Source organism: Bos mutus, chromosome 4 (assembly GCF_027580195.1).
Source record: "Bos mutus isolate GX-2022 chromosome 4, NWIPB_WYAK_1.1, whole genome shotgun sequence".
NCBI classification, from domain to species: domain Eukaryota; kingdom Metazoa; phylum Chordata; class Mammalia; order Artiodactyla; family Bovidae; genus Bos; species Bos mutus.
In genome coordinates, this window is record NC_091620.1 from 85509566 (window position 1) to 85533255 (window position 23690).

Here is a 23690-nt window from a genome sequence, read left to right on the forward strand (position 1 = left end):
ACAGCCCACAGGTCAAATCCTAACCTAGCATCTGTTTTTATAAAATCTGTGAGCTAAGAATGCTTCTACATTTTTAAATAATTGGAGAAACAATACCAAAAGTAATATTTCATGACAAGTAAAATTGAAATGAACTCAAATTTCCATGTACATCAAGTTTTATCAGAATGTAGCCATACCCATTTGTGTATAGACTATCTGTGGCTGCTTTCATGCTATAAGGGCAGAGCTGAAACAGAGACCACATGAGCTGAAAAGCTGAAAACACTACCTGACCCTTTACAGAGAAAGACCGCTGATCTAGACAATTGCAATGGTAATATCCATTAATAGCAATTGTAATAGTAATATCAATTAATTTTCAATTATTTGTCCCCATCTTTTACTTCATTTGATTCTAAAATGAACTCATCTGAAAACATTAAACCAAAATAAAATTCAGCAAAAGTGTAATTTCTGGCCGTTTACTATGAAGGTTAACTCCATTTTAGTGTCCAAAGAAGAAGTCAGGTGTTGGCATTTTTTTAGGTTTATCCTCCTTGAGTCCTTTTCTTAGAGCAATCTTAATTTAGAACTTGGTCATGTAAACCTTAGATAATGTTCATGGTCACTAGGAAATAGATGTGAGGATATATAAATCCTCTGAAGAAGTTCTACTCTACCTATCTTTATAAATGTGAACAATACACTGCCAATGAAATCAACTTCCCACCCCAGCTCTCAGGAAATTTACATTCATGAGGAAGAGAGAAATGATCTGCATATTAGCCTCCCATCAGGAATGACCATGAGTCACAGGAAGTAGCTCTACTGACAGATGTCAGATGACAGTTGACCAGATTTGTCTTGAACTACCCCAGAGGGTAAATGACTAGACACAGGTAATCCTTCCACATAACCATTTAAATCACCTTTTCTCTCCTTGGGAAGAAAATAATGACAAAAATCTACACAAAAATACTATGAAATATTTTTAATCCTGAAAAGGACTTGATTACTAGTGATCAAAGAGGGGAAAAGTCAATAAAAATAAAGTTCAATCTTTTAAATCAAGTGAATACAAATCAAATAGCTCAACATTGTTAAATGATATGATATGGTTTATCCATGGAAGATATGGTCTCATTCAGTGGAAAACTGATTTAAATATGTTTTGACAGAGTGCTAAAAGATTTTATAGGTGATAGCTGACTTAATGGAGTATTTAAGGCTTCACAACTGCCTTTTAGAAAAATAACAAATAGCTTCTTCTACCACCTAGAAGGGAAAAGTTTTAACAAATGTCAATTAAAAGTCAGAAATGTGATTGTTTATGCCTTTCAACATTACATTGAGCTTTGCAAAGGCAAGACATAAAGTAAGTTTTATAGCCAGAATTCATCTGAATGTCTTCCTCATAATATACCTTCTGTCATACTTCTTCAGTGGTTGAAATAAAATGACAATCCACTGGGATCCAAATGAAAAAGTCAGCTCTTTCCAAAGATGGGACTGAGCTGCCAAAATCTATTTAATATCTAAAATAAGAAATAAAATAAATAAAATTTTCAATACCAACTATATTTTCTGAGAGTTCATTAAAATTTAAGGCATTTTTGACATGTCAGAGATTTTAGTCCAGTGACAAGAGAAGAAAGACGCTATCTGTGAGCAAATCCCAATTATCTCTATGGCTTAGAACATACATGCTGAACACAGCAAAAACGAAGACAGAGGTGGCAGGTGACCATGTGGAAACTTCCTGACTCTGTCCAGTCTGCACAACTTTGCCAGGGCTCCTGTGAAAGGGTGTATTTCAAGTGTATTTTTATTCTTTTGTTTAATTTTTGATCATAATGGGGAATGGCTCACCAGCAGTGATGGCAGGATAAAAAGGAGCAATGTCAAAATAATTTCATTATAATAAAATGTAAGAAATTAAATGTAGAAAAGGTTTATGTAATGCAATATCCTCTGTGAATTTCACAAAAAACAACAAAGCCCACCTCACTTATACTCACGAATCTAACAGTAGTGACATACACAAAACAAACATTCATTCAACAGTAACACAATGGTCCACTGTTTTACCCACCAGTGAAATAAATTCAAGTATTTATTTTTCCTTCATTGGCCACAAAACTAAGGATGACCTGCTGAATCAAAAATTACAAGGCATACCTCATTGACAGACTGGGGGCAAAACATTTAACAAACTTGTCCCTGTGCCCTACCTCACTGGCCAATTACCAATCTTTTTAAAACTCTGGATTAAAACCTATAAAGATCACTGTTTATTGAAAACAAACAAGATCACCTTAGATTATATATGGTCAGGAAACTCCCCTCTTTCCTAGTTTTAAAACAAGTTTTACACAAAATTGGTCATACCCAGCTTCGTTCAAACTTCTTTCGACAAATATTCAATTCCTGCTAATATCAGTATAACCTGTCCATTAGAGAAAATACCACAATTATCTGGATCATTTTTTCATAAGAGCAACAATACTTATTTCATAGCTGCTTATGGTACGACAACATTCTTATTTTGAATACAGATATATGCAATATTCTAAAATTGAATTTCTAAGTAACTTAAAAAGAAAACTTCCATGGAAGTAATAATCCTTACGGCCTAGCATGTAACCTTTGATGCCTGACACAGGGCAAATGTACCCACTGCCATTTTGGGGAGGCCATAAATTATCCCAGTAGCTCTGTACAGTTATCTGTACTGATACACAAGCCATCCCACTTTTTTCTCACGATTTTGCAAGTGATTTGATAAAAAAAGCTTTCCTATTCATTCTAAATTATACTTCAAGTATTACATAAATTGTTTCAAGCCATTTGACTTCTGTGATAGTGTCAGCTTGTTTTTATTAGGGGAAAGTCTAAGCTTCTCTTTGCCTTTATATATATATATATTTTTTAAGAATCCCATTTCTTAAAAAGCCCTTCTTACCAGTTCCAACAAGGATGGAATTTCAAAGGCGATTATAAGTTTAGATAACCCAAACACATGCTGACTCTTCATTAAGAATTACTGCTTACTTAAGGCTCCTGAAATCAAGAAGGATACCCTATGGAAAAATGAAAAATCTATTGTCTTTCTTTGTTCATCATTTTTAATAGAAAACATGTTTAAAGGTCAGTCAGGAAAATAAATAATGGGAAAAATAACTGTACCTTAAAAAATTTTTCAAATCTTCCCCAAAATATAAACAAAGAAAAGACATACATGGGATCACAATGCATATGCTCACATTAGCCCTCCAAACACACTTTTTATATAGAATTTATAAAGAAGAAAAATTACCCATTAATTATATGGCATGCATCAGCAGTGCACTGGTGGGCTTAACCTTGGTTTTGAGTTATGTGTATATACAGATAAATCTCTTCCTGAGTTGAGCTTCATCTTCAGTTGAGACTCAAACCATTTGCTTTCTTATTTTTGGCAAGACACTTGACCATGTGATAAGGCAATCTAACACTTCAACCTCCTTCCCTTCTCAGTGGCGTGGCCCTCCTCTGTAACATCGCCAATGTGCCGGATATGAGGACAGGCTCTAAACTATGGTTCTGTAAAACTAGAGCGTGGGTTTCTTTGTTCATTAGTCTGACAGCTACAGCACTGTCTTTTCATATATTTGGAGATCTTGAGGATTTCAGTTGAACAGATTCAAAATGGTCTTCTTTTTCCTATGGGTGGAAAATATAAAGACAAAAACAACTCATTAAAATTACAGTAAGATTTTAGGATCTTACCTACCCAGAAAGTAAGTTTTGAAATCAGCTCAATGTATGTACCAGCCACTCATAATTGGGATTTTACATTTAAAGGGGAGGGTAGCAGATGTAAAACAGATAGCATGCCTACCCCAAAGACACACAATCCAAAATAGAAGCAAACACATGACTGTAATAGATACCAAAAGACACAGCTGTGATCCTTATGAAGAAATTCACTGAGACCCTTCCAAGGAGGACATCTGATCTGAGTGCTGAAATAGATGACCTATTCATGTAAACTGTAGATAGTAAGCTAAATAGTCTCAAGATAACATAGGGTAAATAATAAGAAAAAAGGAGAGCAGAAATAAAGAGAACATAAATAAAACATAAGATCATTTGGGTTCACTGATAAGTTTTAGGAAAATGTTTGGGGATCATGTTTACTAAAGATATTAAAAACAAGCCATCTCAGATAATAAATCAAAATTTGAGTGCAAGTATATCATTGATGGAATTTGTTTTATAATGCATTCAAAAAATGTAATCTATTAAGATAAATTATTCTTCTTTAATGGGGAGAAAAGGAAGTAGTGAAGTATCTCCCAATGTTTTCATTGCTAGACAAAGCTTTCCAAAGGCTGCTAGAATGTAGTGGAGGGACTATGCTGTTGAGGAGAATAAAGATGCAAAGAATTAGGATTATTTTAAAAGTAAAAGAAATATGAAGCAGATCAGTCCTGGGTGCACATGGATATGTGTATAAAACCGAGAAGTGAAATGAGAAAATAACAGGAAATAGATTCTGAGTATCTGTCAAGATGAATCAGGTTGCTTTTGTGTCTTCTCCCATTTGAGCAGAGAAGTCCAAGACTTCAGATCAACTTTAGGGCTACATGGTCAGAATTACAGAAAAAAAAAAAAAAAATCACAATGCGAACCAGCATATCCCATTTCCCTGCCTCTGCCCAGGCAACAAACCCCTGGGAGAGCAGCCTGCAAATTGTAGCACCCTAACCCACTGGTTCTAGGAGAATCTACCTCAAGTCTCACATATCCCAGCCTTAATTTTGTAGGAATAACCATCGATAATCCAAATATTTGTTAAACATCCATATGTTGCAGGAACAGGAACATGGACTAGACTTTACGGGATACAAAATGCCTGCCCTCAAGGATCTCACCGTGTATTTATAGGAAAGAGCATTAGACATCAACCATGAACTAGAAGGGAATGCTGAGGTTTTTGTGGCCTTGCTTTGAGAAGATCTGATTCAACCTGTTCTCAGGAAGGGGAGGCAGAGACCTGTTGGTTATCGTCCAGGTAGTGTTTCAAGTAAAACACTGGAAGCCCTCTACACGGTCATGTTTGCTTCATAGGGCTTTTGTCACCATGTCCTCTGTATTCACAGGGGATTTTGCTCCTATAACTGATATGGTGGGATATATACACACATATGTGTATGTGGTTAACATCACTAATTAACTGGAATCTCCTGATGGCAGGAATCCTATCACTTTTTAATTCCCATAAAATGACCCAAGGCCTCACATATCATTGGCTGTCAATCAATGGTTGTGAAAAAGTCCTGAACCACTCGCATGTAGAAAAAAAAAATTCTGAATTGGAACTCAGAAGATGCAGTTCCTAATTCCTACCTCACCCTCTCTTGGACAAAGTGAAACTCTCTAGGTCTCAGTTTACTCATGCATTAAATAAAGAGGCATACAAAATGATCTTTTAAAGCTCTAAATTCAAGAAACCAAAGAAAATCCAACTTCTCCCAGAAGTTTCTCCTTAGCCTGTCACTACCCACCTACCTGCATTCTTTTCTCTTCTGCTGTGCTCCAAGAGACCCTACTCAATACTCCTGCCATGTAACAAAAAGAATAAAACACCTAGGAATAAACCTACCTAAGGAGGCAAAAGACCTGTACTTAGAAAGCTATAATATACTGATGAAACAAATCAAAGACAACACAAACAGGTGGAGAGATTATACCATGTTCTTGGTTTGGAAGAATTAATATTATGAAAATTAATATACTACCCAAAGCAATCTACAGATTCAAGGAAATCCCTATCAAATTATCAATGGCATTTTTCTTAGAAATAGAACACAAAATTTTAAATTTGTAAGGAAATAAAAAGATCATAAATAGCCAAAGCAATCCTGAGAAATAAAAACAGAGCTGGAGAAATCAACCTCCCTGACTTCAAACTATACGGTAAAGCTACAGTAACCAAGACATGATGGTACTGGCACAAAAGAGAAACACAGATCAATGGAACAGGATATAAATCCTAGAGATAAACCCAAACACCTATGGTGACCTAATCTATGACAAAGGAGGCAAGAATATACAGTGGAGAAAAGACAGTCTCTTCAATAAGTGGTTCTGGGAAAACTGGACAGCTACATGTGAAAAAATGAAATTAGAACACTTCCTAAAATCATACACAAAAATAAACTAAAAATGGCTTAAAGACCTAAACGTAAGGCCAGACACTATACAACTCTTAGAGAAAAATACAGCCAGAACACTCTTTGGCAAAAATCACAGCAAGATCTTTTATGACCCACCTCCTAAAGGAATGAAAATAGAAATAAACAAATGGGACCTAATCAAACTTAAAATCTTTTCCACAGCAAAAGAAACCATAAACAAGACAAAGGCATCTCTCAGAATGGAAGAAATTATCTGCAAATGAAGCAACTGACAAGGGATTAATCTCCAAAATATACAAAAAGCACCTGTAGCTCAATATCAGAAAAAAAACAAACAACCCAATCAAAAAATGGATGGCAGACCTAAACAGACATTTCTCCAAAGAAGAAATGGCTATGCAGATGGCCAGGAGGCACATGAAAAGATGTTCAGCCTCACTAATTATTAGGGAAACACAAATCAAAACCACAATGAGGTATTACCTCACACTGGTCAGAATGGCCATCATCAAAAAAGTGTATAAACAATAAAGGCTAGAGAGGGTGTGGAGAAAAGGGAGCCTTCTTGCACAGTTGGTGGAAATGCAACCTGATACAGCCACTGTGGAGAAGAGTATGGAGGTTCCTTAAAAAACTAAAAATAGAACTACCATTTGACCCAGCAATCCCACTCCTGGGTGTGTACCTGGAGACAACCATAATTCCAAAAGATACATGCACCTCGGTGTTCACTGCAGCACTATAAACAATAACCAGGACATGGAAGCAAACTAAACACCCATCAACAGAGGAATCAGTAAAGATGTGGTATGTGTATACAATAGGTTATTATTCAGCCATAAAAAGGAACAAAATTGTGCCATTCACAGAGACATGGATGGACCTAGAGACTGTCATCCATGAGTGAGGTAAGTCAGAAAAAATAATACTGTATATTAGTCCATAAATGTGGAATCTAGAAAAATGGTACAGATGAACCTACGTGCAAAGCAGAAATGCAGGCCCAGATGTAGAGAACAAACATGAGCACCGAGGCGGGGAAGAGCGGGAAGGATGAACTGGGAGCCTGGGATTGACATATATATACACTATTACATATAAAGTAGATAACTAATGAGAACAAACTACAGATCAGGGAACTGTACTCACTGCTCCATGGAAACCTACATGGCAAGGAAATTCAAAAAAGAGGGGATATATGTATATGTATAACTGCCTCACTTTGTTAGTATAGCAGAAACTAACACAACACTGCAAAGCTGCTACACTCCAATTAAAAGAAAAAGACTTCTACTGTAGCCCACTTGGACAAAGGTACAAAACACACTGCTGCTGCTACTGCTGCTAAGTCGCGTCAGTCGTGTCCAGCTCTGTGCGACCCCAGAGACGGAAGCCCACCAGGCTCCCTCGTCCCTGGGATTCTCCAGGCAAGAACACTGGAGTGGGTTGCCATTTCCTTCTCCAATGCATGAAAGTGAAAAGTGAAAGTGAAGTCACTCAGTCGTGTCCGACCCTCAGCGACCCCATGGACTTCAGCCTACCAGGCTCCTCCATCCAAGGGATTTTCCAGGCAAGAGTACTGGAGTCGGGTGCCATCGCCTTCTCCGACAAAACACACTAGGTCTCCCTAAGTGTTTTTAAAAGCCCTTGACCTTCCTGGACCTGAATGTTCATAGGCACAGAACTCCAGTAGATGAATAGAAATAAGGGACATTTCAGCTACTGAAATGGGACAAACTGATTTGTGGCAGTGGAGGATCAACAGTGTAGTCTGATAATGAGGCACCTGGGAAGGAGTTACCTTACACCCTGAGAGATGCAAAGGTTTTTAATTTTCAAAGTTACACTTTCACCTCCCTATGAAGGAAAATGTTCCACTCTCAAATTGTTGCAAGTGCCTTAGATTTAACAGTCTACTGTCTACCAAATCCAGCAGATGCTCTCACCACAATTTGGTTGCCATTCTCCCTTAAACTTAATGAAAAGTATCAGAAATAGCTGGTACAGTGCCAGCTTCTGCTCCAAAATAAAAACAATCGACATGTCCATTCCCATCACTCAATCATCCCATGGAGTGGACAAATACCACCCAGTCTGCGGCATGGGCAAACAGGAAAAGCTGGACTAACTGTCCTCAAGCAGTCTCTCCAAAGACAAAGAAGAGACACAGCTGTCAGGTGAATCAGAAACACTAAGGTTTATAAGCCAGCAAGAAGGTCGCAGGCACTATCAACCAGTGCTGCCTAGCTAAAGAGATTCCACTTGGTATCCCTATCATAAATAAATACTTTCTTTCCACTGGCACCAAGTGTACCTACAGGGCTATACTTTTTGTGAGAACCAGACATTAATTTCTCTCCTAGAAACAGCATAGCTTGTACCCTAGGAGTGGTCCTAAGTGGTCATAATTTAACTGTTAATGAAAACATCCTCCATAGATCATGTAGCTCTTAAACAACTGCAAGGACCTTTTCAAAATCAGTCTACTCTTGGTTAATCAGAGTAGATTCCTGGAGGGAAAACTGACTTGTTATTCACACTCACTCTGTGGGTAGCTAGTAAATTTAAAAAGATGGAATATTTTTTAAAAATGTATGAAATCATGCCATTTGCAGCAATACGCAGAGAAGGCAACGGCACCCCACTCCAGTACTCTTGCCTGGAAAATCTCATGGATGGAGGAGCCTGGTAGGCTGCAGTCCATGGGGTCACTAGAAGTCGGACACGGCTGAGGGACTTCACTTTCATTTTTCACTTTCCTGCATTGGAGAAGGAAATGGCAACCCACTCCAGTGTTCTTGCCTGGAGAATCCCAGGGACAGCGGAGCCTGGTGGGCTGCCGTCTCTGGGGTCGCACAGAGTCGGACACGACTGAAGCGACTTAGCAGCAGCAGCAGCAACATGAATGGAACTAGAGATTAATTACTAAATGGAAGTCAGTCATAAAAAAAAAGACACCATATGATATCACTGATATGTAGAATCTAAAATATGACACAAGTGAACTTATCTATGAAACAGGAACATAGAGAACAACCTTGTGATTGCCAAGGATGAGGGGCAGGAGGAGAAGGAAAGATTAGGAATTTGGGATTAGCAAATGCAAACTGCTAAGAAGGTTTGGATTTTGTTGGGAGACAACTCTCCTTGGTTCTTTGGCATTTCTGCATATCTTATGACTACAACACTGATTTCCCTTTGTTCTAGACTAACTTTTCAAAGGTCTTTATATAGAAAGCGAACTTTGAAGATGTTATATCCTTCCAGAGCAAAGGGCAAGCTCACGTACAGTCTTGAAAACAGTGTCTCCCTCTAGAGCAATGAATGGGGATGCAAACTGTCCAGCACAATAATATCTCTCTTAGGAACAAGGGCAGAGATGCTTGCTGCCCATTCTAAAAGATTTAGATTCCCAAGTTCATTATAGGTTCCTTGCCTATAATGCAGCCCACCAAGAGTCATCTGTAGGAAGTGAGGCTTTGAAACTGGGATAAATGCTGAGGTTTTAGCTAGTGCTTCTGTTATGACCATTTAAACTGTTCTTTTTCTCTGATCAGAAATTCTATATCTTCTAAAGTATCCATGAAATCATAGCAGGCTCACTTATTAGCTTATAAATAGGATAAATTCTCAGCTCTTGACAATCACTGTACAGTCACTGTCCCTTAGCAATAGTACCCTCCATAAACCAGCATAATAAGCAAAATCAAATAGCCATTAGTATAAGGAGAGTAGGGCTTATTCATTTATTTTTAAATGATCCCCTATGATATATTAAGTACCTAAATTAGGAAATGATTACTAAAACACTCGCAATAAATGTAATCTTTGCCACATGCCCTGCCTGCTGAAAATCCTTTGAAATGCAGTTTCTTTCATGTTGCATTCTATTTTCAATCTTGCAAAAGTGAAGTGGCATGTTTTATCTTTTATGTCAATGGTGAAGAATGTCAATAAAATGTGTTTACAAATAATATGTAAGGCTTCATGTTATCTGTTTGGATATAGTACTCATTTCAAAGCTGATGAATGTGATACCATCTGATAAGGTAATATCTCAACGTTTTATATAACTTTTATTTTCTCTAAATGAAACAATCTTGTTCTAAAACAAAATATATAAATAAACATTGGATCATTTATTTATCTAAAATTTTTGGTTTTGTAATACTATTAACACATTATCTTTGTATAAATTCAAATATTACAAAACTGTATTACTTCAAAGACAAAAGACACCCATTAATTAAAAACTCTCAAAATGCAGCTACCATTAGTAGTTTCCTGTTCAGATAGTAATATAAATGTACATTTAATACAAATGTGATAGTCTATGTGTTGCTCTCACTTCACTGACCTTGGACCTACTAACATATCAGTACACACAGACATCTCCATCTGTAACAGCTGCAGGATTGCACAGCATCCCACTACTTTGATATATGGAAATTTAACTACTTCCTGATGGTGTTAAAAGTTTCTTCTACTTGGTTAACCAGCAAAACAATACTGCAGTGATTATTCTTGTATTTACATCTTTCTGTATTTCCAAAAGTATTTCTATCAGATAAATACCACAGAGATACAGATATGTTGAATGACAGAGTTTGCAAGAATGTTACTGTTGGGTTAATATGGCCTCTTACTCATAAACACACAGTATTACCAGGTTAAAATTCTGCTGTTACCTTTGTTGCCAAGGATTTGAGTTTTCCCAGTAGGGACTGTTTATTGGAGTATACAACTTCCTCTTCATTATCTTCTCCTTCCATGATAGCACAGCTGTCTGCAGCTGGGAGTTCACACTCTTTTGAGTTCGTAGTCATTACTAATTTGGAATATTTGTACTCCAGTCTAAGTAGTGGTAAATATATAAATAGATAAAGAGGCTGTTTAATATAAATTAATACTTATTTGGGGTGGTCATACACCAGCTAATTATCTTGGAGTATAGTTGCTTCACCAACGGATTTTCTTTACCCATCACTGCAACACTGTGTGTTCTCATTAATCTACCACCTATACACCAAGCTTTTCCAGAATTTCAGAGACTCAGTGCAATATAGTTAATTCTATTACACTTATTTTACATCACATAAAGTGGCCAATTGTGACAAACTTTGAAAGACAGAGAAAATTAGAGGTATGAATAAATTTTCATCATTTACAAATATTTGGGAACTAATTTAATATGCAGTTTTCCAAAGTTTACTTCATAAGATGAGAACATTGTACATAGGCAAGTGATTTGGTCTTACTATTTCTTTCACTCATTGCTTTCTGTTTCCCACCTCAGATTATAACTGTCCTTAGATAATACAAAAAAGAACTTTCACAGCCCCACTGACAGGTAAATCATTTTTAAAAAGCCTAATCATATAATGTATCAATATATAATTGGTAGTTAGACTCAATACTCAACTTCAGATCCTTGAAGTCCTGGAGTAAATAAAGGTGAGACTTGCCTACATGCTTAGACTGTTTCTTTGCAAATATTTGCCCACAAGAAACTGAAAAAACAATGATGGGGCAAGAAGGCAGCATGATGTCATGAAAATAAAATAGACACACAGAGAAAATCTGCCTTTCGCTCTGAGCTCTGCTCCCGTCTACCTGAGTAGCCTGGAGCCTCTGTTCTTCTCTATCGCATAAAAACAGTGAGTCCAGTGCAATTATCTCTAATGTTCTCCAGTCTTTCTGTTATCAGAATAACAACAATTCCATCTGCCTTCTTAAAGACCTTTCCCATAACTCCTTCAACTAGGAGAAATTTCTTTTGGCTCTGGGAGAAATTGTTGAGTATGGTGATTAAGCCTAAAATTTTCACGATAAAAGAGATTCCTCATTCTTATTCGGAAGTTACTTACTTCTGATTCTTTTTCCAGAAGTAGCAAGTTAGAGCCACCAGCAAAACGGCTGTAAAAGCTCCCACTCCTGCTCCCACTTTTAGCCAAAAGTCAACTGTTTCACAGGTTGACAACTTTTTCTCAGGTAAAGAAATTCCTTTAATGCACCACTTAGGCTCATTCCACACATATAAAGTTTCCTTTCAAAACACAAAGAGGACATAGAAATTAGATTTAGAAGGAGGAGGGTCCTGCTAACCCTTTATTGACAGTAGGCAGAGAGGATTATTCAGCTTTCACCTAAGCTGAAGCTCCATGAAGAGAGGAACACATGTATACCTGTGGCGGATTCATTTTGATATTTGGCAAAACTAATACAATTATGTAAAGTTTAAAAATAAAATAAAATTTAAAAAAAAAATTAAAAAAAAAAGAGATATAAGAGAGAGAGAATAAGGAAATGATGAATGAAAATGCAACAAGACCATGAATTGTCAGATCATGTTTGCTTCATTATAAGGAGGCTGAACAAAAAATGATTCCCTGTGGATTTATCATTTGAGCTATTTTCTTCAAATATGTGATGAGCCCTGACTTAATCATGTTTTTAAATGAAAGATTGGGTTGTTTAATATAACTAACTGGGACGGGTTTTACCCACTCATCACGTAGGTCCATTTTCCCAAAAAGCCTCTCCCCTGAATAGCAGAACAGATCCTGGAGCCAGACATCCAGGCAGAGCATGACTGGAAGACTTTGGTGACTAGTGTGAGGTAGGCATGCAGACTGCACCCACTTCCCCAGGCCAAAATAAGGAGCAGGTTATTCTGGGTCATTGCTACCCAGCTGAGGGACTTACTCTTGTCCTCCCAAAGTAGATGACAATTTTGCTAGGGCAATGTTTTCAAACTGCTCCCTGCAATCAACTAGTAAATAGTAAAATAAAAACAATGGGTCTCAACCAGCAATATTTTTTAATAAACAGATCAAATAAGAGATCAGAGACAAAAATCAGAGTACAGGCATGATTCCTTATATATTTCAACATATACAATAACCAGTAGCAATTTGCATGATGATTATGCCCAGTGACATTAAATGACATGAGGCATTACATGTTTTACTCAGTGTGCCTCCTTAAATTTTCTGGTGAATGATGGTAACTTTATCTACATGCTAACAGAAGCATAACACCATAATGTTTAATTTCACACACTCACACACTTTCACAGTTAGTCTTGAAGTAAATGATGTGTAGGAGAATCCTATTTACTTTGAGGAAAAGTTTCAACAAAGTCTTGGTTGAGAACTTTTCAGAAAGGATGTTAGTAATTGAAGAAAATTTTAGTGTAACACTTTATTAAACTTAACTGTGAATAAATTATTTTTTAAATGGCTCATATAATTTTTATAAGAAAGGTGAGGAATGAGGAGGCATGAACAAGCTTAAACTGCTGCCTCTCTACATGTAAATAATGACAACAAAGAGATAAATGTTAACTCCAGTCAGCAAATACTGATTTCAACTGAAGGGTGTTCCAACAAGAGAAAAAAAAAGAAAGGCTGTGAAAGAATTTACATGGTTGTATCACATAAGCTACACCCAAAGCAAATGGCAAGCTCTAATGTCCAATGACGGTCTTATAAACGAGCCATTAAAACTTCAGAATTAAAAAGACACAAACTTGTAAACCCAGAGATTTTAACTTCTCAATAAGCTCCTCGTATTGTTAAGGAAAAATAAAGTCAAGCTATTGACAGAATTTCTAGTCATTCTGTAACTTGATCATTCTATACATTTCTTAGTCATTCTATTAATTACAAAATTTTACCCCTACATTAGGGGCTTCCCTTGTGGCTCAGCTGGTAAACAATCTGCCTGCCATGTAGGAGACCTGGGTTCAATCCCTGGGTTGGGAAGATCCCCTGGAGAAGGGAAAGGCCACCCACTCCGGTATTCTGGCCTGGAGAACTCCAGGGACTGTACAGTCCACGGGGTCACAAAGACTCGGACACGACTGGGTGAGTTTTACTTCCACCTTCACATCCCTACATTAAGTCATGTTTTTGGCAAACAAGAAAATGGCTGATACAGCAGCTGAAAATTTTATTCTTGCAGCATGTAAGGATATTTTGTGAACGGAGTGAGATAAATTCTCAAATCTCTGCCACTATATAACATTTAGAAGTAATGCTTAGTACGTACTTAGAACCTGGTATGGATTTTTGAGATTCAATTTGATAAGAGCACTTTATCACAAGTCATGCAGCTCTTTTAGTTTATATCAGCTGTATGTGGAGGAACTGTAGTGTGTAAATTTAACTTCATGTGCGTCTGGATTATACATCTTTATAAAATTAGAAAAACATATTCTCAGTCAATATAAAGTACAAAACTATAAAGAATGGAGCAGACAATATAATAGAAACACAGTAGAATTATTTAAAAATTAAAAGATAGCCATCTCGATATTTTACAATCATTTTTTTTTTAATATCAAAAGACTTTGGCATCCAAAGAAATCCATCCTCATTCACTAACATAACGGAAGACGCCAGGAGAGTTGTCACATGTATTGAAAACTCACCAAAGAACAGACTTTTCAAAATATAATATTCAGAGACTGGCAGTAAACATACCCACGTACTGCATCAAACTCATTTGTCTGCTATTGCAATGAATACCCTGAAGAAGGACATTTCATTTTTTTCTACTTGAAGCTCCCTCTCATTTGGCAAATATTTTCAAATTTGACATCTAAACATAACAGAAAGGCATATTTAACTGATTTTAATATTTCTCAAAGTAAATTTGGAACTATAGGGGGAGTTACACACCTCAACACATCAAACACAAAAGTGTTCCAAAAGGCATTATTCTTAAAGCAAAACCAAGCATTGAAAAAGCATCACCTCACAACTATCTGTTTCAATCATCTTATAAGATGTTGAACAGAGGTTTTAATGAAGATCGTTTGAATGAGATAAAATTAGAGAAATAGTTGCCTCCCCATTGTCTCAAACTTATAATCACTACCTTCCAGAAGAGAAATATTAAATATTGAAGAATGGATAAAAGGTCATTTAGCTTGACTGAGCAACTTCACTTTCACTTTTCACTTTCATGCATTGGAGAAGGAAATGGCAACCCACTCCAGTGTTCTTGCCTGGAGAATCCCAGGGACAGGGGAGCCTGGTGGGCTGCCATCTCTGGGGTTGCACAGAGTCGGACACGACTGACGCGACTTAGCAGCAGCAGCAGCAGCAGCTTCTCAAAACTCCTGAATTAAACTTGGTGCCCAAAGAAGGGAGTGCATCTTTTATTTTTCATTTACTCTTTAAAAAAATTATTATAAGGTAGGAAGTGTATCATAATTCTAGAGAAAAGATAAATTTCCACTGTGAAGCATAAAAATGTATCATTATTAGGATTAAAAAGAAACCATCTTTTGTGAGGTTGAAATTTTCATCTTTGACCCACTTACAAAGGTTTAAAAGAAACTGGCTCAGCCATGCCTAAGATATTTGAGCAGTCTTGGCTCTGTTGCTCTGAGCTGGTGTGAGCTATCAACAAGTAAACACACTTACTGAATTAAGTATTTCCTAATTTTTGGTTTAGTGTTATCTATTTGGAGATGTCTCCATTTTGTATTAAAGTATTAATGAAATATATTTTGTACTGTTATGCCTATGCTCTATAAGAATAAAATATTAAAATAAGTATTGTTTCATAAAACAATTTTATTTTTAGGCATATCTCTATGTTTCTGAGTTTGCGTCTATTTCCTAGGCTTGATGTATCATGTATTTCTTACTACAGGTTCACTGTCATTCAAGAATGGAAAATACCAGTTTAGAGAATAGTTCTCAATGTTTTTGTTTTTTTTTTTTCCCTTGGAGGTGGAACTACTGCTTCCAAATATGCTGAGTGTATGGGATTGGGTGGAGGTATTCCGATTTCTTCTCCCACTTGGACCCTCCAACCTGCCAACTACAAGCTCTTTAAGAGTTTCCTGGATAGAATAGCTCCCCTCTCTGATCACTTTCCACAGTGAGTACCCTAGCATGCTCCGTGCTGACCTGAAAGTCAGTCCTATCCCATCTACCTGGTGTGCTGTGTTCTTTGCTGAGTCACTTAGTAGTGTCCTACTCTTGCGACCCCATTGACTATAGGCCATCAGGCTCCTCTGTCCATGGGGATTCTGCAGGCAAGAATACGGGAATGGGTTGCCATGCCCTCCAATCCCACTGGAATCTCTGATCCTCTGATGTCCATTTTCCAATAGGGTCTCCACCACTGGTACTGATGAATCCCCTCATCTGTGCTTCTTCAGTGTAATTTCAATGGAATTTAGAGAAGATGAAGTAGTAAGTTATTTTGAAAGAGGAAAAGTATGTTTTTATATAGTACTAGTCAAAGCTGCTATAGTGAAGTGGGTGCTCTCAAACATCATATTAGTATAAGAGCAAATTGATGTAACCAAAGCAATTTATTAATAGTATAATAAGCATCAAGAACCTTAATAATGGCCATATCTTCCTAGCAATAAACTCTAAGGAAAGAATCAAATGTCTAACAAAGATACTCACTATAGAGTTATTTACAAAAAGATGGTTTTCAATTTTTTTCTTAAATGTTCAACAGGGGAATTATCAAATCCCAAATTGCATACATAATAGAATATTTCTCTATAAATAAAAGTCATTTTTTTAAAAAAGTAATGACAAGGGAAATATATTAAATGTATAAAGAAAACAAAATAGAATCCTTACTTTTAAAAAACAAGTAAGTGAATGCAGAGAAAATATAGAGTAGGATCTTGATTAACATGTGTGTGTGACTGCACATAAGATTTACTCTTTATATATGCTTCTTGTGGGGAGTCAGTTTTATCATCCTCATCTTCATTATACCTATAACTGCATTCTATAAGCTATATCCTGGATTCTTTATATCATTTCTTTATGATCTCGGTAAATACCCATAGTCTACAACTCCCTTATATAATTTATTTTCCCAATTCCAGTACACATTTTCAGCTACCTCAGCATACAGAAGTATAGGTATCAAACTTTATTTTAATATATATTAATGTCTCATTAAGTTAAGCTTTAGCCACACTACTGAATCTAAATGTCTATGATGTAAAAGTAATACTGAACTAAACCGTTGTATCTTCAGTGACACAGTTCTGCTTAAACAGTTTGCCCCTTACCTGAAATCCTCTCTTACAGGCACCCTCAATCTCATGGAAGTCATGTTCAGTGCACAGAGGGCAAGCTTCCACACTCTCCCACAGGAAATAGAATGTACATCCATCACAGGTGCCTGCTGGACACTTGCTGAAATAAATCATGGAAAACAACAAAACCAACAGCTTTTGTAATGCATTCAATTGAGTCCAATCAACATTTGAGCACATACTGTATACTCGGAAGCAATAGGTAGATGCAGAGGAAACACATGAAAAAAAAAAAATCTGAAGGAGACAACACCACACCTAGATACCACTCTGCACCAACCAGGATGGCTAGAATCAAAAGTTGTGAGGTTGTTGGGCAATTGAAATCTTTACACTCTGCTGATGGGAGCATAAAATCGTGCAACTTTGGAAGAATCTGGCAGTTTTTCACACGATTAAACAGAATTATCCTATGATTCAGCAATTCTACTCTTAGGGAAATATCTAAAAGAAATAAAAATGCTATCTCCACACAAAAACGTGTACATGAATGTTCCTAACAGCATTATTCATAATATCCAAAAGGTGGCAACAATCAAAACGTCCATCAGCAGATGAATGGGTGAACAAAATATGGTATACCCATCCAATGAATTATTACTCCACCTTAAAAAGGAATGCAGTACTGATGCATGCCCCTACTTGAATGAACTTCAAAAATATTATGCATAGTGACTGAAGCAAATAAAAATTCCACATTTTTATGATGTTATCCGTATTTAAGTCCATAGTAGGAAGCTCTATAAAACATTTGAAAATGGGTTAGTGATTGCTTACAGTTAGGAACCACTTACTAGGTTTAAGGAGATAATAGCAGCTATGGGATTTCTTTGCGAAATGATGAAGAGGTTCTAGAATTGGCTAGGCTGATGGTTGCACACTCAGAATATACAATAACCACTGAAGTGTACGTTTTCAATGAGTGAATTGTAATGGTGTGTGAATTACACCTGTGGCAGATTCATTTTGATATTTGGCAAAACTAATACAATTATGTAAAGTTTAAAAATAAAATAAAATTAGAAAAAAAAAACCACATTGAACACTAAAAAATAAAAATAAAAAAAAATTGTTTGGGGTTAAAAATAAATAAATAAATAAAGTTGAGTTTTTTTCTTTTTAATTTAAAGGAGAAACAGGCACAGGTAATGAACAACAACAAAAAAAACTTCAAAGAAGTTTACTGGTGAAAGTGATGCCTGAGCCATGTCTAGAATATTCTAGATAGGAGTTAGAATAAAAGGGATGGACGCATGGGAATTCCTGCCATAGGAATGGAATGGTAAGTGAATTGGAGGAGAAGTGCAAGCAGGTCATTGTCATGGGAGCTTCAGGAACAAGGCAGTGACTGAGTACTGGGCATTCGGGCACTAGGTGGTGAAGGAGGTTTGCAGTTTCTGTTTAAGGTAATTGCACAGAAGTGAGGTGCTTTAGAGAACAGAAGACACATAGGTCCATGATCTGCAGAGGGTAGGGGAAAGACATACAAACAAAATTGTCTAATGTAAAAAAAAAAAAAAAAACACCATCAATCAACACACAGCTCAGTGATGTAAATGATTCTGCAACCCTGGGTTTCCTCAGTCTGAGGATGACTTCCTTTGACAAGAGGCACTCAGTGATGATGAATAAGGCTTGGACCCAGATGACGGATTGCACTGAACCAACCATCAGGCAGGACCTGCATGCAGACTTTAAAATCGTACTTTCCGGTGGGTATGCCTTTTATGTCAACTCATCTCTTTCATTTTAAGGACAGATACACATGGCATAGCTCAAAAATTAATGTGCTGTTACTGGATACAGAATTCTTACTGAAGCAAGAAACTATTCAGAAAGATTCTAATAGGAATGACTGTTTTGTTCATGAATTCATTAAAACCAGGGGAATATAGTTCCCTCAACTTGTGTACTGCACTTCCCTTAAGTTAAGCTGTGTAAATATAAGGCATTGCCCTGAAAATCTCCTTCAGACCTTAGCTTGTGCAAAGTGCAGGTGCCCTGAAACAACTAATAGCAAAGCGACAGACACACAATAATACAGAGAATCCAAAAAACACCCCTTTTTAAGTTTTCATTTCAAATGTCTTTCTGATGATTCACTATCCAAAACTTCAGCCTATCAGAAAGGTAAAATTTCATACTATTAGTTAACTAAATATATTCTGAAAAAGTGAAAGTGTTACTTAGTCGTGCCCAACTCTTTTGTGACCCCATGGACTGTAGCGGGTAGCGGGCCAGGCTTCTCAGTCCATGGAATTCTCCAGGCAAGAATACTGGAGTAGGTTGCCATTCCCTTCTCTAGGGGATCTTCCTGACCCAGGGATCAAACTGGATCTCCCACATTGCAAGCAGAATCTTTACCATCTGGACCACCAGGAAATACATTCTAAGGTACCCTAATATGAACACTGAAACAAATGTACATGCCTGATAACTGATGCATTTTTATATGTCTGTCTTTCCAAAGTGTCTGTGTGCTGTAGACTAAGTGAACATGGATGGGATGTAAAAACAGCAACATTCTATATGACATGCTTCAGAAACAGAGGCCCAGTGTTGGCACAGCTATGAACAATGGTGAACAGTGACTCTTGGGAAAAATGACTTGACTCTCTAACTTGCTTTAATTTCTCTTTTTTATAAAAAGGGAATAATAAATACATTCAGAATAAAAAATACAGAGAGATATTTTTTTAAAAACAGGAGATTACAATAGACAAAAACCATGCCACCTAAAAAGTTATTTCTACCCTCTACCTTCCAGATCAGTAAAAGCAACTTAAAATTGTTCTTTTGAAAAAAACTGGTAACCAATTGGAGAAATTCTTCAAGAACACAATTATTATATGCATAACAATGACTTACAACTTTTGAAATAATTACAGTTTTCTGATCAGTTAGCAAAAATTACCAAGAGGCTTTCCTGTTCAAATCTTTTCTCCCAGAATTATTTTCTACTTTATCTTTCCAACACAGAAAAACTTTAAAAAGAGGAAAAAAATGTTTCTATTGGGAAAATGAAAGAGTAAGTCTGCTAAAGTTTGAAAAAAAGAACTCAACAAAAGAAAAGGAGAAAATTAATCAAAGTTGCAAAAAGCAAGACAGAAGACTTGGGTTACAGTCCTAACTAGGATTTTCAAATGATTTTGTGTTTTTCCATAAGTGATTCAACCTCTCTCCCCACCATGTCATTCCTGCAATTTGTCAAAAGCAGAATGTCTGCCATACTGCATTCACAGGGTAGTTATAAAGGATAAAATGAGAGAACCACTTGACAAAGTTTAAAGAACTGCAAGATATAAAAGACTATTAACAATGCACATCATTTTCTAAAGAACTGGTAGAGCCAAAGAAATATGAAAAAAAAAAAATCAAGACATTGATATAATTTATAAAGCTGCCATTAAGTGTCAAAATACTACAACGATTCAGTGCATTCCCTTTGCAGACTTTACTTTTTAAAAGAAAGTCTTAGGTTTAAAGCAGTTTAGAATCGATTCTTAAATTCTTTCAACTCAATGAATCATTTGAAATATGGAGCATCAAAATTTGATTCTTTGTTATGAAGCTAATTTTCACAGTTTGAATCAGGCCTTCCCTGGAGAAAAAACAAGAATATATGAAGCAATAGTTATTTCAATCATGCTTACATACATAAATGAAAACAGAAAAAAAGGTACAAGAAAACAATGTAGTAATATAAACATTTTATCTTTGTGAAATACTTTTCCCTTTGATGACCTGGGTCACCATCATCTTTACTTCCCAACCAGCTTTTTTCAGGTGTCACTAATTGTGCTTCTACATAACTTTTGCTCTGCATGATCACCATAGAAACCAATGGGCACATGTTTAAAGAAACAAGACAAAGTCATGGATAGCTGGGTTATGGGAAGCTAGACTTCTATAGGATGGCCCAATGTGCTGTGAATTATAGGTAGAGAAACCACCACATATTCAAAGGGCAACCAGGTAAACCTTGATTTGGTTTACTGAGAAATGAGTAACAGGCTTTCTAATTTCCCAATTTTGCTTCTGGGATTGCTTTATCAATCAGGGTGGCTCTAGCAATGTGCAAGAATGCAGACAGTCTTTTTTTAGAAAGTTATGTCTTGGATTCTAAAATGGAATATATTTCATAAATCAGTTACTAGTGTCCTCTTTAGAATGAATCATCTTACCTAAAACAGGATCTAGCTGGTTCATATTATGAATCCACAGAGAAGAACCTTGTGTTTTTATGAACAATTATCACCCCAAAAAAATCTATTACTAATATATGGATAGTTGATAAATCACTGTAAACAGTTTTCTCTAAACTTTATTCAAAATCCAAAGGTAAAACAAATTCATCTATGCTGTCAGTACCTTCCCAACCCTTCTGGAGTTAGTCTCAGGAGATTGGTGAGAAAGGCCACTGTCTAATGTGCCAAGAACATTTATCATCTGGTATCAGGGCACTACTGTTGTTGAACTTCTTTCATGTGGGGCATCTGTAGTTTTCTTGGGGTTCCTTGGTCTCAGAGTATACAGATTGGGATCCTCTGTTGAGGCAATGCTCTCTGACCTTCTGCTGTCTTTTTTCAGCTTTGGAATCTCAGGAAGTTCATCCTGTTTCTGCTAAGGATGCTTTGTCATAGGCCAGAAACTCTTCTTATGTAGGGTCCATAAAATTCATTGCTCTAACTCCATCTGCGTTAAGGCTGAAGAGTATCAATCACTTATGATGTGGTTTAAACACAAGATATTTTGACCTAGAAGTCTAGATCTACAAGATCTAGAGGTACAAAATTTTACCAGTCTCCTGCAAATACTTCTCTTTCTAAAGCTTCTACCTTGGGTTAACTACCAAAAGTCAGCATCTGTTGAAGATCTGGAGAAACTAAATTTACTGACACTCTCTAGTCCCTTTTATCTATAGATTCTGTATTTTCTGAAGTGAAATTAAAACATGTCAAGTTTTATCATCTTTATTTCAAACTTGATCACAAAACTTGATGACTGTTTCATGATATTTTTACACCATATCTTAAGATTATTTTTTAGTGTTTAAAGTACATACTTTTAACAATTTTCTATTAGAATTTTTTCATTTTTTTCCCCAAGTAGGATAAATTAATTTGTGAATGAAGAAAAACGTAGGGAAACTGATACATGGTAGATTCTAGCCTCAATCTTGATATTCAGTATTTTAGGGTACATCTGGATGTTGGTTACTTTTCATAAACTTTTTTGTATTGACGCATAGTCAATTTCAGTTCAGTTTAGTCTCTCAGTCATGTCCAACTCCTTGCAACCCCATGGAGTGCAGCACACAGGCTTCCCTGTCCAGCACCAACTCCTGGAGCTTGCTCAAACTCATGTCCATCGAGTCAGTGATGCCATCCAACCATCCCATCCTCTGTCGTCCCCTTCTCCTCCTGCCTTTAATCTTTCCCAGTATCAGGGTCTCTTCCAATAAGTCAGTTCTTCACATCAGTTGGCCAAAGTACTGGAGTTTCAGCTTTAGCATCAGTCCTTCCAAAGAATATTCAGGACTGATTTCCTTTAGGATTGACTGCTTTGATCTCCTTGCAGTCTAAGGAACTCTCAAGAGTCTTCTCCAACACCACAGTTCAAAAGAATCAATTCTTCAGCGTTCAGCTTTCTTTATAGTCCAACTCTCATATCCATACAGGACTACTGGAAAAACCATAGCTTTGACTAAACAGACCTTTGTCATCAAAGTAATGTCTCTGCTTTCTAATATGCTATCTAGGTTTGTCATAGCTTGTCTTCCAAGGAGCAAGCATCTTTTAATTTCATGGCTGTAGTCACCATCTGCAGTGATTTTGGAACCCAAGAAAATAAAGTCTGACACTGTTTCCACTGTTTCTCCATCTATTTCCCATGAAGTGATGGGACCGGATGCCATGATCTTCATTTTCTGAATGTTGAGTTTTAAGCCAGCTTTTTTCACTCTCCTCTTGCTCCAACTCAAATTTACAATATTGTATTAGTTTCCTGTATACAACAGAGTAATTTAATATTTTTATAGACTATACTCCATTTAAGGTTATTATTAAATATTGGCTATATTCCCTGTGTTGTACAGTATATCCTTATAGCTTATTTACTTTATACATGGTAGTTTGTACCTTTTAATCCCTCTACCCCCATCTTGCCCCTCCCCACTTCACTTTTTCCACTTGTACCACAAGTTTGTTCTCTATAATCTTTCTTTTTGTTACTGTCACTAGTTTTATTTTTAAATTCCTCATTTAAGTGATGTCATACATTATTTGACTTTCTCTGACTTATTTCACTAAATGTAATACTCTCCAGGTTCACCAACATTGTTGTAAATGGCAAGATTTAATTCTTTTTTATGGCTGAATATTATTCCATTTTGTTATATATATGTAGGTATGTATGTATGTGTGTATATATACATA

At 36.4% G+C, this 23690-nt stretch overlaps 1 protein-coding gene across 1 annotated transcript in view; it reads right to left on the reverse strand.

The window, feature by feature from the left end:
• Positions 1-979: 979 nt before the first annotated feature.
• ELAPOR2 (endosome-lysosome associated apoptosis and autophagy regulator family member 2) overlaps positions 980-23690 on the reverse strand; it is a 223755-nt gene continuing 201044 nt past the window's right edge. Inside the window, exons 19-22 of the mRNA XM_070369712.1 lie at positions 17227-17353; positions 12032-12210; positions 10853-11018; positions 980-3684 (exon numbers count right to left, since the gene is read on the reverse strand). Coding sequence (XP_070225813.1) covers positions 3625-3684; positions 10853-11018; positions 12032-12210; positions 17227-17353 — 532 coding nt within the window. The 3' untranslated portion in view covers positions 980-3624. The remainder of the gene's footprint in view (positions 3685-10852; positions 11019-12031; positions 12211-17226; positions 17354-23690) is intronic.